Source organism: Amblyomma maculatum, chromosome 7 (assembly GCF_055883805.1).
Source record: "Amblyomma maculatum isolate TAMU_Amacu chromosome 7, ASM5588380v1, whole genome shotgun sequence".
NCBI lineage: Eukaryota > Metazoa > Arthropoda > Arachnida > Ixodida > Ixodidae > Amblyomma > Amblyomma maculatum.
Genome location: NC_139350.1, coordinates 64,207,089 through 64,225,483, shown reverse-complemented (window position 1 = coordinate 64,225,483; position 18,395 = coordinate 64,207,089). Strand labels below are relative to the sequence as shown.

Sequence of the window (18,395 nt, the reverse complement as noted above, 5' to 3'; positions counted from 1 at the left end):
CGTAGACACCTGTACCGGTTCACCGGACGCATGCTGTGCGCAAGTAGTGGCAGGGGTTGGGTAAGTTTTGTCCAATGCGCGTACGTAGAAGGTGTTCGGTAAACCGTATACGTCTATGCCGGTACCTCTCCGGTACGATAAATTCTTTTGCAGCGGCAACATACTGCTTAGCGCGAGGACCAATGTGACTCGTTCTTCGTGTCGTTGCACACGAATGAATGCTACGCGTCACAAAGACCGGTGCTTAACCTATATTCAAGCACAAGTGAGGGAAATGACATGAGCAAAACTCATAGGAGGGGCAACCGGCTTCGAAGAGCCTCTGACAGGGGGTACAAAAAGTGTACCAAATGCTTGCATTGTGCAGGGCAAATGCCACTTAGTGGGCATGCTGCATACAAGTCCTCAGAAGTGAGCGTATACCATTTGCAAATTGTATTTTGAAATAACCATTGCCGCGCTTCGGGGCGACCACCGGCGTCGGCCTTTCGCGCACGATGTATACCCGTGAACATCATAAGACCCACATGTCACTGAGTAGGGGCTGTCATTGAATCGCCAGAAACTACAGCATCGAAGGCGGGTGTCTACCATGCCGAGGGAGTTAGCAGCAAAGAAATAGTACATAACCGAACCGGATTGGCTTTGTGAGGCACTGGTGGATAAAGTGCGGTATCGGTCGGTTCTTTTTTTTTTTCGCATTCGGCCCGGTGCATCCCTTCAGAAATAAGACTTGGATGCTGTTTTTTAATCGCCAATATCTCTAGTATACATAAGATAAATCGCTTTTTTTTTTGCGGGAGGATGACTAGCGACTTAATATCTCTCTGTACAATCGGCTTCCCTTGTCCTCTTTCAGTGCCATTTTATTTTGAGCATGGTGCCAGTCATGGCGAATGCTTCCAGGCACTGAAGTTTTATCAACACAACGCGTAAGCTGCCAAGAGGAGTTTAGTAGGGAGCGCCCTCTCGCGAGCGACGCGTCGACGCTGCCACGTCATGCCTTTCTACAACACTCCGTAGCGCACTATAACTCCGTCGTGCGCAGGAGGCTCGCTGCGCCTACTGCGTGTTCCTGCTGGTGGCGCTGCTGCTCACGGACGCGCTGTCTCCGCAAGTAGCCGCCATGCTGCCCTTTGTACTGTTCCTAGACTACAGAATCGATGATCATCCGCTCTACTTCAAGATACCTGTGAGTGGCCGGCTCAGACACTGCTGTTTCTTCGGGCGCTGTTTATGCCCTCGGGATGGCTCCCACTCTGTTCGCGTGACACGGCTGCGTTCTCCATTTTGACAGACGCAGCTTCTGCACGAGCTCGCTATGGTGTTGTTGGTAGCCAGCGTGGACGCGACATCACTACTGTGCCGCACGGCGCTCTATGCGGTGTCGCTGTTCGGCACGCGGGTGCGCACGCTTCTCTTCTTGTGCCTGGCTGGCGGCATAATCTTCACGCTCCTGATGAACGCCACGGCCGCTGTGCTCATCATGGCTGCCATCGCCGAAAACATGGTCCAGCTGCTGCAGAACGACCTCGTGCAGGTACCGCATCTGCATACGTGCGCGCTCTGCCTGTGCTTCTCCCCTCAGGAAGGAACTCATGCACACTTGCGGTTTCGCCAGCTGTATTGTCCGGTCGGAAATGAGCAGAAAACGAAGCAGCGCGACAGAGAAACGAAGGCGAAACGACGCTTTTATGATTTATATCTTCTTTTCGGACAGAACCAAATAAACTCGCCCAGCTATCTATTGCTTTAAAGGAAAATTACTTTTTTTTCTGAGCCGACGCTAGAAGACAACAATACTTAAAAAATAACGAAAATTGTTCACTCGACCTCTCTAGCAGTTGCATGAAATGTCCAAATAGTAGATATTTCCTTATAGAATTGCAACCTGCTCTTCCGCGAGAAGCCGGTTACACATGGCTGTTGTTCTTATATAGAAGGCAGGCGTCGTGGTTCTAGGTAGGGCTCAGTTTCAACCTTTTTGGATTCGGGCCGACATAACGCCCCTCAGTGCTGTGATAAGCCACTCTGAAGCAGAGAAAGAAAATTTTTCGTTGTTAACGTCGTTAACGTGAACTGCAAAGGTACTGTTTCAATGCCGTAAAGCTTCATTGATACTTTGTGCTTGATTTCCTGTGCGCCACCTTAGTAAACGGCTTATTGGCTCAATCAAATCGCAGCACATGATTAATTGGGACCAGCAGAACGAGTTTTACACCACCATCAATACCATGCTCAGTTATAGATTTGCTTTGCTTGATTTACGTTTCCACCGTGATAACGTTAAAAAGGTCGACACACAAAGTTTTTCTGAGCTTATTTCTGCTTTCGAATTATGCACGATATATTATCAAATATGTATCACAGCGTGAAATTTCCTTACTCTCACTAAATGATTATATTTCATTTTATTCTGCCGCACGTGATTCAGTTTAAATTTCCTTACTCTCACTAAATGATTATATTTCATTTTATTCTGCCGCACGTGATTCAGTTTCGGGTTGCCTAACTCGGGTTCCGACATCGCAAGCAAGAGATCACGTGAGAAACACAAAAACGTCAATAGCTTTTTGTCCAGTCGCAACCATTCCAATTTCCGGAGCATCTTAGGGTAACAATTTGAGAGAATTAAATCTACAGAGCAGCGAATATAACTGGAGCTTTTTCTACGCTACGTGAGCCCCTACTCACTCGTTGCGTGAGAGCCTAGAATAGATCCTCATATGTCATCAAATAAATCAATTTCTTCTACCTGTCAACCTCCTGAACTTGCGATGGTTTATAGGAATCCCTAAGATAAAACAGATTCATTACTGAGCAACGTCCACCCGAGTGACAGCCATAAGAGGACAAATGATAGCTACACAGCTCTCTCCCTTTTTGCGGCGGACAATAAATCCACCTCAGTCCCGGATTCATACCCGTATTGGAAAATCATTCTACAAACTAACAGCTACTCTAAACTGAGCGACAGCGGTGGATGGCAGGATGCGGTCAAACTCACCAACAACTCAGTACGGAGACAATATCGTTCCAACTCATTTATTGCGATCCCGAAGATGGGGTGGATCTCAACCAAGGTGCCTCGAACCACGATTAAATGTCGGTGGCATGGCGCCCTTGCGCTACCGGTTAAAATATGAGCCAACAGAATCGTGTTCCTGAAACTTCCATTTCACATTTTGGATCCATTTGGTATACTGGCATGGACCACTGCTGGGTGACGAAGTCGCTGCTTTCAAGAGCTCGAGGGAAGCGACCGGACCGGCTAACGCATCTCACTATTGGCTGCATGAAGCAGCCAGTGGTTACCAGCGTGTGCGGCGAGTGGCGATCGCCGAAGGCGGGATCTGCTATCTTGTTAGCTTTGTGACTGTAGCTCGCTGGTTTCGTCAGATGCTACCAACATGCTTACGTCCGCCATATGGAATGGGAAATGGAAGTTTATGAAATAAGCCCACATGATGCTCAACACTGAGAAGTAAACGTGAGAAGAGCTGGCCCTCTTCTGCCAGCGTCATCATTTACATTTTCTTTAGTAGCAGCATTCGTGTGTTTAATGACTCTTATTTTTATGGGGCCAAGGAGAGTCTGGCACAAACCTCATGTGTAACTCCCATTTCAGCTATAGAATCATGAACACAGAGACACATGCTTTAAATTAGGATAAGATAGAGAATTGCTGCGGTATAAGGCGGTTAATACGACCTAGCTGTTATAGAAAGAGGTACCATTCCGTATCATCGGTAGAAAATACAAATGACATATTAGCAGCGAAATGCGCAGCAATTGCCGCACTCTTCATGGACGTCTGAAAAGCACATTGAGGGAAGAAATAAAGGTAAGATGAAAGAATGTGTCACAGTCGCGGAGACTTCTGGGTTACTCCACCTGTGGTATTCTACAAGCTACGAAATCTGTTGTTTTGCTCATCAGAATGGTATGGGCGAAGTCTTCCTGGGATGACATTCTACTGAGACCTCAACAGTATAATGCCATAGAAACTGAAACCGTGGTTGATACATAAGCAAACTTGCTGCGAGTAGAGATCACAATACGTTCGTTCTCGTTCGTTATATGTTCCTCCAAGCCTGCACTTTCGGGCTCGGGTCGGGACTGGGCCTCAACACGAGGCTCCCACAATGCTCTAATTACCATGGTAATTATCACTACCTATCGACGCAAGCACCCGCCACGGTGGTGCAACGGTCAGAACGTTCAACTGTTGTGCCCAGACGCGCGGTATCGAATCCCTGCAGCTGTGGCCGCTTGTAGGTGGAGGCGAAAAGCAAGGCGCCTGTTTTTATAGTCTTCCACTACTGCGTCTCTCAGTCTGAGTCGCTTTGGGGCATTAAACCCCACAAACCAAATCAAACTATCGACGCAGGCAAGCAAAATCACAAGTAAGCGGCGATGGTCACATTTCAAAGCCGTCATTGCGAATCCCGAAGCGATCATCGCGCTAGCTTTAATACTCAAAATAAAGGCCCAAGTAGAAAGCAGTCGCTCGTATTACTAGATAACGAGTGGCAGTTGCCACTAACACATGCTGATATCTGCGAAGCTCCCTCGAAAACCAAATGACGCCCTCTAACTAAGCCCCCCTTCCCATCTCGCAAACGCTGATGCAGGTGCTGCAGCAACGCGCACTGTTCGAAAAGGCCACGATGGGCCTATCATCGTTGCGGCAACGCCTTCTGCAGGACATCCTGTGGCCGAGACGATTCGGAGACCGTGAACCGGCCACGACACCTACAGGGAACGAGCCGAGCCCTACGCTGTCGACGAGTGCGTGAAAGTTTTTCTTTTTACCGATGTGAACTCGAAGAAACCCGAAACCGTTCACAGTCGGAAACTTCAAGAAATCGCGAAACGCCATCTGATATATAAACTGCACACTTAGACAACAAAAACGAGTACATGACTTGCCACACACGTGCGTTCAAGTGAAACAGGCATCGAAATACCACATCTAAAAACGCTGGCAGTGGTTTGGCTCTTCTATGCCTGGATATACGTAGCGTAAAGCGTAAAGCTTCCGCGGCGGTGCGCTTTGGGTAGATTTAGTCTTCCGGGCTCAAGACTAAATCTACCTAAAGCGCACCGCCGCGGAAGCTTTACGCTTTACGCTACGTATATCCAGGCATAGCAGAGCTAAGCCACTGCCAGCGTTTTTAGACATGGTATTTGGAAGCCTGTTTCACTTGAACGTACGTGTGTGGCAAGTCTTGTCGTGATGACGGTACATCGCGCGCCCCTTGTCGAACACAACCAGCATTTCATCCAACGCATTAAAGTTCACCGGCGTCCTATAATTCGTATACAGGAAAGGAAAGGCGCAGTACCTGTCACTCGTGGAATCCCGCTATCATTCTCTCTGAAGACAAGGGGAATTGTCAATAGCGTTTCACGATCTGGGACGTGGCGCAGTGGTAAGGTGCAGGGCTGGGAATCCAAGGGATGGAGGTTCTATTCCCTGGTGGAAGACGTACTTTGTTCATTTATTCTCTAAGCATCGATTCAATGGTGGTTGGGCAAATGACATCTGGTTCGTCGCTTCGAATTTGGCGGCTCTCGCGCATGCGCATAACGGGAGGCGCGAAGCTCGGCTCTGACCCGCAAAATCGCTACAAAATCGTCTTGTTTCGTCACTGCAGCGTGTAAGGTAGTGATGTACCTTGCATAGTGCAGTCCGATAGGATAGATGTGGCTCGAAAGCCCCAAGGGTAGCATTGGACTTGCGACTGGGGTTAAGCGGAAGACATCAACAGTCCCGGCAAAGACGGGGCATCGACTAATAAAAATCTTCCGACAATTACGCTACTTCCTAATGCGAAATTTGAGCGCAGCTCATCAGCTGTTTCACCTTTTGATATATTGAGGCAAAGATTTCGAGCAAGACATGTATGTAAAATTATAGACAACTTTTTTATCTTTTACACATATTCGTTCAAGGAACATTCCTCTAACAGTTCTTCACTTTCATGAAGGAAGCTTTGTGGTCCGAGAATATAATAATAATAATATTCGGTTCACAGGAAGGAAAAGGCACAGTATCTGCCACACTTATTTCGGTGGACACCTGAACCGGTGCCGTAAGGTAAAGGAGTAAGCTGGTAGTGAAAGTGGATAGAGAGAAAGAGAAGCCGTAGTGGAGGGATACGGAGGAATTTCGACTACCTGAGGATCTTTAATGTGCACTGACATCGCACAGCACACGGACGCCTCTTTGTTTCGCCTCGATCGAAACGCAGCCGACAAGCGAGAAATCAACTTATCGGAAGGTCACGGGAGGCAGCGTAGGAACGTTGCACGGCGAAGAGATAGCAGCGACTGACTGATGCCGCTGACACTACTAGCGAGTCAAGTCAACGTGGTTCTGTGCTTCGGCTTGGGATGCACACACCGTGATCCGCTGACGCCGAGCCGGCGCTTCGGCACCCGGAGAACACCGTCGCCGCTGCTACGCAGGAAGAGGAGGGGGGGGGGGGGGGGGGGGTACACGCAGAGCAGAACAGTGGCAGCAGGAGCACGCGCTGCCCGGTTGCGGAGCTAGTTACGAGGGACAACAGCGACACCGGCGCTAAACGCACGAACAGACGCCAGAGAGCTGCGCTCTAAAAGAGTTTAATTCACAATCACCTAGGAACGGCCAGAGAAGCAGGTCCGAAGAGAAAACTGACACGCTCAAAAAGCAGGTGTCTCGGCGTAGTTTCTCTCAGCGGAAGCAGCCGCTGCTTTTTATACACTCGGCAGTTCAGAGGGAAGGGAGGACTCTATAGCAAGGTGTTTTTGACTCAGACACGGCGGCCCGGAGGAACCTCCTGCTTCCGGCCGGGTTGATGCTCTCTCTCGAACGCTGGGGTTGGCCGGCGTTTGCACACACACACACACACCCAACACACACACACACACACACACACGCGCGGGCGCGCGCACGCACACATATGACGATACGTGTAGCTTGGACACCACGGAACACGCCGGCGGGAGGAAGCGTTGGGCGTCCGAATGAACGGCGCTGAAATGGCCTAAATGCCCGTTGCTTTGATTGATGCTTTTGCGCTCATTGCATTTTGCTGCGGCCGCATCGGCGGTCGCACATGACGGGGGCGCATTGTAACAGACTGCCCCGCCGGGAAAGGAAAATCCCGAAGGGCAGGGGACTGCATCCGCTGTCTAGAGGGGTTGTTAAGATAATGCTGCTACCAGAGATCGCCCGACTCCGCTTTTCTTGCGCCCTGTCAGCCAGAAGGTCTTCTTCGCACGTACTGGTTCCTAAAAAACTGCAAAATGGCTTTCAGAGAGGTTTTCGTCGTACCCACAAGCGTCTATGCTGAAAACTCAACAGGCTCTTTCCCTTTTATACTGCCATCTATCGTAAAGTGTAGCTCAGCCACAAATGTAACGCGTCCTCAAATTAGAAAATTGCACTACAAAATTACACCACTTTCAAATGCTAGGCAAAGACAATACAATATGTTCAAAATCCTCCGTCATGAAGAAAACCACCAAGCGACAACTTTGAGGCCTGTATTCTCACGTTAGGGGCTCCGACTTTGGCCATCGGCGTTACCGTTGAGACTCCCCTTTTTGTAGCGCGCATCAAAAGAATATGCTGCAAAGCGATGCTGAGGCGCAAGACGCGGTCATATTTAGAAGAGGTTGTCTGCAGCCAGTGGAGAGAGCAGTGGTCCGTTTCAATGATAAACCTCGAGCCGGCAAGGTACCATGAGAGTTTCTGAACGGACCGCACAAGATGTGTTGCAGATTCACGCAGGAAAAGAGAATGTGAAGGGGGAAAAGAGGTTTTCGACGGAGCGCGCGTGGTAGAGACTGAGCGCCATGCTGCCACATTGACGGCTGGGGACATCGGGTATTAAAGAACGCTGAAGACGGCCTGGTGTCCGCTCTTCTTCTACAACATGCACACTCTTTTTCGGTGGCGCTATACACCTGCTCACGATTGGTCAGCTTGCGACTGCGATGGGGTGTTCCTCTGCGATGGCGTGTTTCTCTCCTCCAGTTTCTTTTTGGCATAGTATAACACCCATGCCTCGCTTACTAGCATCGCACTGAACCACGAACTCTTTAGTGTAGTCTGGAGATCGTAGCACAGGCTGGCACGTTAGAGCGCTCTTGTGGGCCCTAAAGGCACTTTCCTTTTTCTCGTCCCGGACGACTGTTTGGGGCTCCGTTTTTTAGAGCGCAGCTCTTTGACGCCCGTTCCTGGGTTTCGCGTCGTCGGAGGCGTCGACCGCGTCGGCCCCCCTTTTATCCCCCCAGTTCGAGCCAGCGCTTCGGCAACCGGAGCCTCGCAGTAAGAGGGAAGGGGGTGCACTCAGCGGTGAACGATGGGGGCAGGAGCGTGCGCAGCAACCGGAGAACACGAGGAAAGGAAGGAAGGGGGGGGGGGAGTCGCCGGAGCACAGCGCTAGCAGCGACTGACTGATGCCGCCGCTAGCGAGTCAACACAACGTGACTGCGTAGAACACCGTCGCCGCCATGCAGAAAGAGGAGGAGGGCGTCGCTCCTCTTCCTGCGTGGCGGCGAGGGTGCTTTGCGGTTGTTGAAAAGCCGGCTCGCTGTCAGCGGATCACGGTGCGTGCATCCCGTTCTCACTCGCTTCACTCGCTAGCGGCGTCAGCGGCATCTGTTCGTCGTGCAGCGTTCCTATGGGGCCACGCGCTGCTTCCCGCAACCTTCCGATAACTCAATTGCTCTCTTCTTTTCTCCGACCACAAAGCTTCTTTCATGACAGCCAAGAACTGTTAGTGGAGTGTTTCTTGATGGAATACGTGTGAAACATTAAAACAAAGTTGTCTGTAATTATACATACGTGTCTTGCTCGAAATCTTTGCCTCAATCTATCGAAACAGTGAAACAGCTGATAAGCTGCGCTCAAATTTCGCATTAGGAAGTGACGCAATCTTGGGCATTTTTTAGAGCATCCATCAGGGGATTCGTGATATCAGAATACCTGGGGATGTACATCTGATAGTAGCCGGCGACACCTAAGGACGACTGGATATTGGTTTTCGTGCGCGGCTGGGCGAAGTTTTGTATCGCGGCCACCATTATTTCAGAAGGGCGGCGACGACCCTGTCCAATCATGTGACCGAGGTAAAAAAACTTCGGCACGTGCCAATCGGATCTTGGGAGATTTTACTGTCAATCCTGCTCGCATAAGCGGGTAAGCACTGCTTGCAATTGCGTCATATGCTCAGAACAGGATATGGATTATATGGCTACATCGTCTAAATAAGGCAAAGCTAATTCCTCGAGTCCCCGCAACACTTTGTCCGTGAGGCTTGAAAAGCAGTATGGCGCGTTCTTTAAACTAAAACTCAAAAAAAGAGACAAAGTCCCCATTAGTGAAATGAATGTCACGTGCCTACTAGCTTGCTCATGGAGGGGAGCCTGCCAGTAACCCCTGAAAAGGTCTAGTGTGGAAGTAAACGCAGCGCTACTAACTTTTTCAATGCGGTCCTCAATATTCGGGATCGGATAGATTTGATCCTTAGTGATGGACTTTAGCTTTCGGTAGGCGACACAAAGATGAGGGTCCGTGCCTGGGACCTCAACTAAAATTAAAGGGGAAGTGTAATCAGTTTCACAGGCCTCAATAAAATTCTGCTCAAGCATATTCTTTACCCCAGCCTCTATAATGTCGCGCTAGCGGGATGCGTACCGCTGTCGCCAGGCTGGGTCGACTGGTGGTGAAAAGTAGGGTTAGCGCCCATAGTAATACATGGAACGGAAAGATTTCAAAGCAGTTTTCTCATTTCACGGGGCTTATATGATGTCGTTGTTTAGCACAAAGCAACCATGAACATCCTTGAACAGATTGTGAAAAAATGAAATCTCATTACCAAGGCGAAGTAATTTTAAAACACCGCGAAACGTATGAGTGCGAGTTGGGAGTGCTACCCATAAAACACATGTAAACACAACTTACCGCAACGTTTTTCTCTGTTCATCAGCGCTGAACCCTTCTCATTTCTAAAGCGAAATCCTTTAATGGCTCATACTGTCGTGGACAAAGTGTGTCCCGGTTTTGCGGCGGCTGCCGCGTGGCTTTCCTTGACGCGCGTTCAAGTGTGGAATTGCAGATGGCAGGAACGCTAGACAAGATGAGACTTCTCAGGCTTTCGCCTTTCACTACTTTAGTCGCTAAAGTCATTCGTAATTTTTTGGTGACTGCCTTATACCACGCTCTGACATCATGTTGCATGGCATACTGAATTCCCTAGCAAGTACTGCAAGTCTGACGACTTTCGAGACCGTCCACAGCACGATAAACTGACCGCGCACAGCTGCAGACGATCATGCACTACCCGCTGTCGCTAGCAGACGCTCCGGAGCTGGAGGCGGCCGCGATGGATATCGCCAGCTGCGCTGTCGTCTGCTGCAGTGCGCGAATCTCGTTCGGTCCGTTTTGTCATATGGCGTTTGACAACCGCTTTTTAAATGTAATTCTGTCTAGGGATTTATCACTTGAGCGACAGTATTATCAAACTAATTTACCTCATGCGCAGCATATCAGACTGTAAACAAAATTGCGCGATTCGCTACATGCGCATTTTGGGGGCGTCCGGATTCACAACATAGATTTTTTGAGGAGTTTTAAAAGTAGACCGCCTTCGCAATGACGCAGCGTACTTCTTCAAAGCGCGGGTCAATGTTTAACGACCGGCCACAGCAATTCTGGTGCCCTGCAAAACAAGAAAAACGGTGCGGTAAGTTGTGTTTACGTGTGTTTTTATGGGTCGCCCTCCAACTCGCATCCCCGTACATTTCGCGATGTTTGAAAAATACTTCGCCTCGGTATTGAGATTTCAAACTTTCACGATCTGTTCCTATCGGCGCTAACCCTACTTTTCACCCCCCATCGGCTGCGGCGCCACGAGCACCTCCTTTGTTTGTAAACACGGTGTTGGTCTATACTAGTTCTGTGGAGGTTGTCGCATGGAGCGATACTGCTGACCGCGCTTTCAGCGGCATCAAAGCTGCTATCGCCGGCGCCACGCTCCTCGTTCAGCCCAAATGTGATGCACTCACATCCGCCGTGGACGCATTGGAAGCTTCTCTCGGCGCGGTCTTGCAACAGTTCATGGCTGGTGTTTGGCAGCCAATCGCCTTCTTTTCCAAGAAGCTCGCGCCCCCTGAACGCCGCTACAGCACCTTCGACCGAGAGCTGCTGGCAATATATTCAGCCGTGAAGCACTTCCGTCACTTTCTCGAAGGACGCACTTTTGATACCTTGACTGACCACAAACCTCTGACGTCTGCTCTGGCATCCAGCAGTTCCTCCTACGTTACTCTGGAAATCAGGCAGCTCGTCTATAATTCCGCGTTTACCTGCGACATTCTTCACGTCAGCGACATGTTGAACATAGTTTTTTTTTTGTACGCAATCTTGCCATAAGGCATATTAATGAAACTCATGTAAATGGCTTTCTGTGAGGAACCGGAGCAGGCTCCCGCTCTTAGCGTTGTCAGTGAGCCATTTAGAAAAGCCCTCTTCCCTTGTGGTTAGTCCAACTTCGCGCAGAATCTGTGTTCTTGATGCCCTTTTCCCTGCACAAGTCCATAGCAGGTGGCGAACATCCACTTCTGCAGCTGGTGTGGGACACTTCGGGCATTTGGTTTGTCCGATGTCTGCTTGAGATTCCGATTGGCATGTTACCGACGGGGTAAGGGCCGCCCCAGCTCTTATCCTTCTAAGGGAAACCTCCTAGTTAAACAATTCGGGCGAAGGCATGGGGAATCGATGGGCTTCCCTATACAGCAGGTGTTTCTTGCTGTTTCTCCTTCTGCCATCGCTCGTACAGAGTGGTGTTGGTGACCACTGCTGCGTCCGTGGCTCAACGACACATTGCAGTGTGGAGATGAGGACTTCCCTTCTCTACTGTACACATTTATTTACACTTTTTACATCAACGTATTTACAATAACGTCGTCGGATGCGATATCAAAACATAAAGGGCTAACTGCAACTGGTTGAACGATCAGAGGTCAGAGGCTAGCAGAATCAGGTCTTGGCCTCCTGCTACATTTTAGGCCTTAGTCCCTTGAGACCTCCGTCAGCCTAGCCTCCCTCCTCGAACAACCCGTCTGCCCTCGACTCTCGTCTGAGCCCCACCCTGCTCCGAGCCCAACTGTCCTCTGCCCCAACTGTGTCAACGCTCCTTCCTTAGAGCTCGAAATTCGAGTCTAGTTCGTTGACCACTCAACGACTTGTCACTCTGTGGCCAATCCCGTGCAGTGCTTAAAAATGGGCTGGCCAATCACTGTGTCACACATACCCCTCTCCTATGCATGTTAAGTCATACAAACACAAAGCACGCACTAAGCGGCGAGCGTTTGCGCACGCAAACACATACATCTGTGATTTACTCCCTTTCCAAAATCCTCCCACGTAAGAGGCGCTAAGCAGTCGCAAAGACGAACGGCGTCCGAAAACACTTCCGAAAACGCACACACACGCAAACCTCAGGCCCAAACATTCCGATCCCTGCCCTTGGTCGGTTGCGCGCGGGCGGCGGATTCAAAGGAACGTACAGGCGTCTTCCCGTGAAGACATGTTAACAACGGCTCCTTCTGCAGCGCGTTCTTCCCAGGCCCGTATTACGCCGCGTTTCGGGATTTATGGCCTCCGCGCCCTCTCCACTCGAACCGGGAAACACAGCAGTTAGCGCCGAACCCACAACCACTGCGCTTAGGCTGTGCCTTCTAAGTGCACTGCTCTGCCTCCCTCGCGGCACACGACGGACAGAGTCGGCAGCGTCGCCCGCTGCCATGTGTTCTGGGCTCACTTCCGAGAAGCGGTCGCCTGCGCGATCGTCATAAATCAGCTCGCGTCAAGCCGCCCCTTGACCTTGGTCACCCCTTCGGAATCTCGCTTTTGGACGAAGCCCGCAAGCTTAACTCCTCCCCATCGAGAATGTTGCGCGTACACTTGCTTTATGCTCAACGTAAAACTCCTCTAACGGGGGAAAGGGGGGGACATTGTGGTTTGGCGTACACCAAACAAAACAAACAAACGCAGCATGCAAAACAATGATGCAACACTCCGTACACAGGCGTGCGCGCCCTGAACGACAATACTCCATGCGCACGTTCGCAAACGATAACTAAACCATACGCCATACAAGGCGACACAGCTTGGCATACATAACACCGAATCAAGCAATAAACACTGCATGATCAAGCACAAAACAGAAGTTCACACTAGACACATAGTCCAGCACAGGAATGACTGTCCACTCCGTGCTCAAAGTCTCTTGGGTCAGTCAACGTTCCCCCCCTCCTATTCACTGCCTCAGCGCGTGGTCGAGCCACAGGCGATCTTTACGCCTCTCACAACTGGCAGTGGCATAGTGGGTGGTGACTGTGAACACTGTTCAGCGCGTACCGCCGGGATTAAATGGCTGGACGGCTCGCACGACACAGACGAACCGCAGCATGCAAGATAATCGCACGCGCCGTGCTTTTTGGCTGTGCCCCCTTCCTGCATCGCACAAAACGCTAGCTGCCTGCTTGCACGACACACACGCTTCCTCAGAAGCCCGAACAAGAATGCACCCAAAAGGTGCTTCTGAGACTATCGTGCCTGTCTCAAAAAGCTCATTCTCCGGAGGCTCCGCCTTAGCAGTCCTTTCTTTACGCAGATGCGCACCGAGGTCACAACGCTGGTCATGGTCCATCGCTGCCTGTGGCAATGTTATTTTGCTGTTTTCAAAGCGTGGGACGCAATTTCCATCGTCATCGTTCAGACCATGCCTCAGACTGCGCTCATCTATATCCTCACACGAACCCGTGTTTTCTGGGTTAGGATCGCCTCGTCTATCCAGCTGTGTTGCTGCTGGCTCCTCGGATGCTACTACTGGTGTAGCGATCACTGTTTCGACTGTCGCGCTCTCGACACAGCCTGCCTGACATTCTGCCGCTTTGGTCAGGAACACAAGTTCAGCGCTGGCGCCAACCAAGCAATTCGCATCTCGATAAAAGGGACGCACAGGCGTCTTCCCGTGAAGATATGTCAACAGCGGCTCCCTCTGCAGCGCGTTCTCCCCAGGCCCGTGTTACGCCGCGTTTCGGGATTTATGGCCTCCGCGCCCTCTCCACTCGAACCGGGAGACACAGCAGTTAGCGCCGAACCCACAACCACTCCGCTTAGGCTGTGCCTTCTAAGTGCACTGCTCTGCCTCCCTCGCGGCACAGGACGGACAGAGCCGGCAGCGTCGCCCGCTGCCATGTGCTCTGGGCTCACTTCCGAGAAGCGGTCGCCTGGGCGACCGTCATAAATCAGCCCGCGTCAAGCTGCCCCTTGACCTTGGTCGCCCCTTCGGAATCTCGCTTTTGGGCGAAGCCCGCAAACTTAACTCTCGTCCAATCTCGTTAAGTTATGAGGGAGGGGGAATGTACACGTGGAAATGAGGGCACGTGTACTTTTCCTTAAATAGGATGCTAAGATGGGAACAGCAGAGCGGGCATCAAAAGGGAGCCTAGTGGGGGGCGCATTAGTATTTGGAATTTCGTGTGTGAGGTGGTCAACTTTTCTCTGCTCAGCGTTCTCAGCATCTTCTTATGTCCAATGTATCTGGATGCGTATCTTCCTGGGTAACGCATAGCGTCTTTGTCACTTTCTTCAGTTGCTTTATGGAGGCTAAAGAGTCTGTATAGATGTGGGCTTCTGTTATGGAATTATTTTATTTATGGCCTCCATAGGATCGCAGATTGCATAGAGTTCCATCACAAGCGGGTCCGGGTATTCTGAAACATATTTTTTATGTACCTTTAGTTCGCTGTGTGTTGGTCTAGTAGCTGCTGTTCTACCGCCATTTTCTATAATTGATGCGTGCGTATATGCAATGCAGGTACCTGGAAGTGCATCAACCAGAGGGCGAGATGCCAGCTTTTCTTTGCGACGAAGCCGAGTGGTCTTGTTTGTCGTAATAGTCGTGAATTCCCACGGAGGGGGGTCAGCCATTGGTGGTGTTTGAACTGCCACTTCGTTGTATAAGGATGCTATGGGCGTAACGTACTTTCGCTTCATATCCTTTGTTGCCTCTCGTTGTTTAATTCATTCTGTCAACGTATTTATCTGTGCAAACTCTTGGAGAATAGAGATAGGGGTACGTTATGGTAAGGCCGTGATAGTGCGCATTGCGTTTCTATTTATTGTTTCCAATTTCGCCCACTGCCGCCTTGTGAGTCTTTGGAATTGGGCCTAGCATAGTATCCTCGGCTGTAACACCAATTGTACAAGACGTCTTGCCATGTCCGCTCGAGCTCCTCGTCCCCAAGACGAAATACGTTTTATCAAGTTTAAGGAAGTCGCAGCTACTTTTTCCACCTTATGAAGCCATTGTGTTCCTTTGCCGGATTTGTGAATTTCTAGGCCAAGAACTCAACTCGTCCATCTCTTCCAATGCCTGATTCCCAATCTTTAGGGTGACTCTGCGTTGCCAATTGTTTTCTTCCATTCTTGTTGGGAACATGAATTTAACTGGACTTTTGAGGTGACAATTCCAGACCTGCTCAGACGTACTCATCTATGGTATTTAAAGCCTCTTGCAGATATCGATTCTGTCTCTCAAGTTTTTTATGAACAGACCAAATCATGACCTCATCTGCGTATATCATGAACCGCATTTCTGGTATTTCAGCTAATTTCTACGCCAATGGGATCAGTGCGATATTAAATAGTAAAGGTGCTAACACTGGCCCTTGTGGCACGCCTCTGTTCGAGGTGTAACTGCCAATTTGTTTTCCGTTTATCCGGATAGAAAACTTCCTGACCTTAAGCAGATTATGTACTGCTTTTATGACCTGCAGGGGAATGCCCATACATCCATGTTGCTAAGAATCTTGGCATGTAACACATTGTCGTATGCCTTCGCCATGTCGGTAGCCACTACAGTGCGCACTAGGTGGCTATAGGGCGACTCATGTATGACCTCTTCAGCGAGCATAGCGAGCCCATTTTCTGTGCCAAGGTTTGTTCGGAACCCAATTTGTCGAGCATGGTATTTTTTGTTACTTTCCAACCACCATGATAGGTGGGTGGCTATCATTTTTTCATAGATCTTGCAAATTGTGGGTGTTAGCGAGTTAGGCCGCAAAGATTCCAGGCTTGTGGGAGGTTTCCCAGCCTTTGGTATCGTTACCACCACCGAGTGTTTCCAGCCGAGTGGAATGTCTCCTCCTTGTCATACCTCATTTACCACATCCAACAAGCTGTCAACTGCGGCTCCTTCTAAATTCTTGACGACTTCATAAGGAATATCGTCATGTCCAGGTGCAGCTTTACCATTCGCTTCTTCTATAGCAGTCAATAACTCCAATTTGGTAAATGGTGATGTTAATCCTGTTTTGTCAACCATATCCACTGTCGGTGAAGGCACCGGATAATGTGCGTGGTTCGGGAAGAAAAGGGCAGCAGCCTGATCTGCAAACTCCTTTGGCGTAAGCTGTAATGTGAGTCTAATACTTTCTGCATGATCTTTAACCTGCCGCCTCTTTTCCATGCCATGGAAAGTCTTCCAGAGGGCTTTGTTAGTTGTTCGTGAGCCCAAACGACTGCACCACTCATCCCATCTTCTATAAGCCAGCTGTTTTTCATATCGGCGTGCCTGTGCGGTCACTCTGTTTACCTCATTTTTTCTTTGCACGTCTTCAGGATGGCGACCAGCCTGTGACTCGGCCCGTTTTCGGCGTGCCCAAAGTTGCTGATGCTTCTCTCCCACTAAACTCAATGCGACGGGCAATGGACGGCCAATCATCGATTTCACGTCTATAGCTGCTGCTCAACGAACGGATGCCGAGCTGCAACGGCATCGCACATGCGGCACCTCTCTGGTATTGGAGGACGTTTTGCTCCCAGACTGCGCCGTTCCTCTCCTCTGTAATACGTCAACCGGTTACCCTCACCCCTATGTGCCTACATCATGCCGCCGAACCGTCTTTGATGCCCTCCATTCTTTGACCCATGCTGGCATCCGCGCAACTCAGTGCCTCGTCACGGCTCGTTATATCTGGCCTAACCTCAATGTCGACGTTCGCTGCTGGTCGCTCACGTGCCTCAGCTGCCAGAAAAGTAAGGTGCACCGACACACTGCGACCCCACTTGGATCCTTCCCGTCCCCGGACACCCGCTCCAGCCATCTGCACGTCAACATTGTCGGTCCTCTTCCTCTCTGCGGGAACAACCGCTACCTGTTAACCTGCACTGACAGGTTCACGAGGTGGCCTGAAGCGATGCCCCTTCTGGACATAACGGCGGAGTCGATCGCAAGAGTGCTCATCACACTCTGGATAAGCCGCTACGGTGTCCCTTCCACCATTAATACGACTGATCGTGGTCGTTAAATTGGCTCAGCATTATTTACTAACCTATCTCGGCTCCTCAGCATCAACCAAATTTAGACGACCTCTTACCACCCTATTTCGAATGGCATCATTAATCGTCTTCACCGGCAGTTGAAAGCTTCACTTATGGCGTTCTCTTTTCGTGCACCATGGATTGAGCGCCTACCCTTCGTCCTGCTTAATCTCCGCACCGCACTTCGCCGTGACTCTTCTACCTGGGCAACAGAGTTAACGTTTGGCGCCACTATCACTGTCCATGACGAGCACTTCGGGCCCTCGCCACCCACGCCTGCTGACGTCACAAATTACACCTGCCGACAACGTAGCGCTATAAGCCATGTCATTCCACCACGTCAGTGCCAGTATTCCCGTCGTATCCACGTCCCCCCGCCCCCCGACATGCAGCGCACACACGTCATTGCTCGGACGCTGTATGTCCACCCTTAAGGCTACCATTCGATGGTCCGTACCAGGTGCTCCAACGTGCTCCTAAGTACTTTCTACTGCGCATCAATGGCCGGGAGGACACGATATCCGTTGATCGCCTTAAACCCGTGCACCTTGACTCAGACGTCATCGCAAACTGTGCCATTGGAACCCCTCTCGATCGAGCCAGTCCTCGCCACGTACGATTCACACTCCAGTGTCCGCTTTTCGCCATTCCCCTTCGCTCATGGCTTCATCGTTTGAGGGGGGGGGGGGGCTGTGGCATGCCATTACGGTCTCGGCGCAAAAGAAGACGATGGCCTTAGCACGTCTGCAAAGCACGCGCAGTTCGTTCTTCATGGCAGCAGTATTAAATGCCGGCGGTTTGCTGTCCCGTTCCCACCTGGCTCGGCGGGTATTGCCAAATATATTTGTGGAGACCCGACAACGAGTGTCTGTGGTTCATCTCCATAACGTAAACTCAATACCATGAGTAAAGACGGATGTCTTACCAGGCCTATCAGAGAACTAACCTCGAAAATTCGCAAGAGCTCGTGCAATTCGGTTGTCTGCACAGGCGACGGCAGTGC

General features: G+C 50.4%; 1 protein-coding gene across 1 annotated transcript in view; it reads left to right on the top strand.

The window, feature by feature from the left end:
• The first annotated feature begins 1,126 nt into the window (after positions 1-1,126).
• LOC146183560 (uncharacterized) overlaps positions 1,127-18,395 on the top strand; it is a 34,935-nt gene continuing 17,666 nt past the window's right edge. Inside the window, exons 1-3 of the mRNA XM_084608374.1 lie at positions 1,127-1,192; positions 1,298-1,540; positions 4,635-4,791. Coding sequence (XP_084464500.1) covers positions 1,127-1,192; positions 1,298-1,540; positions 4,635-4,791 — 466 coding nt within the window. The remainder of the gene's footprint in view (positions 1,193-1,297; positions 1,541-4,634; positions 4,792-18,395) is intronic.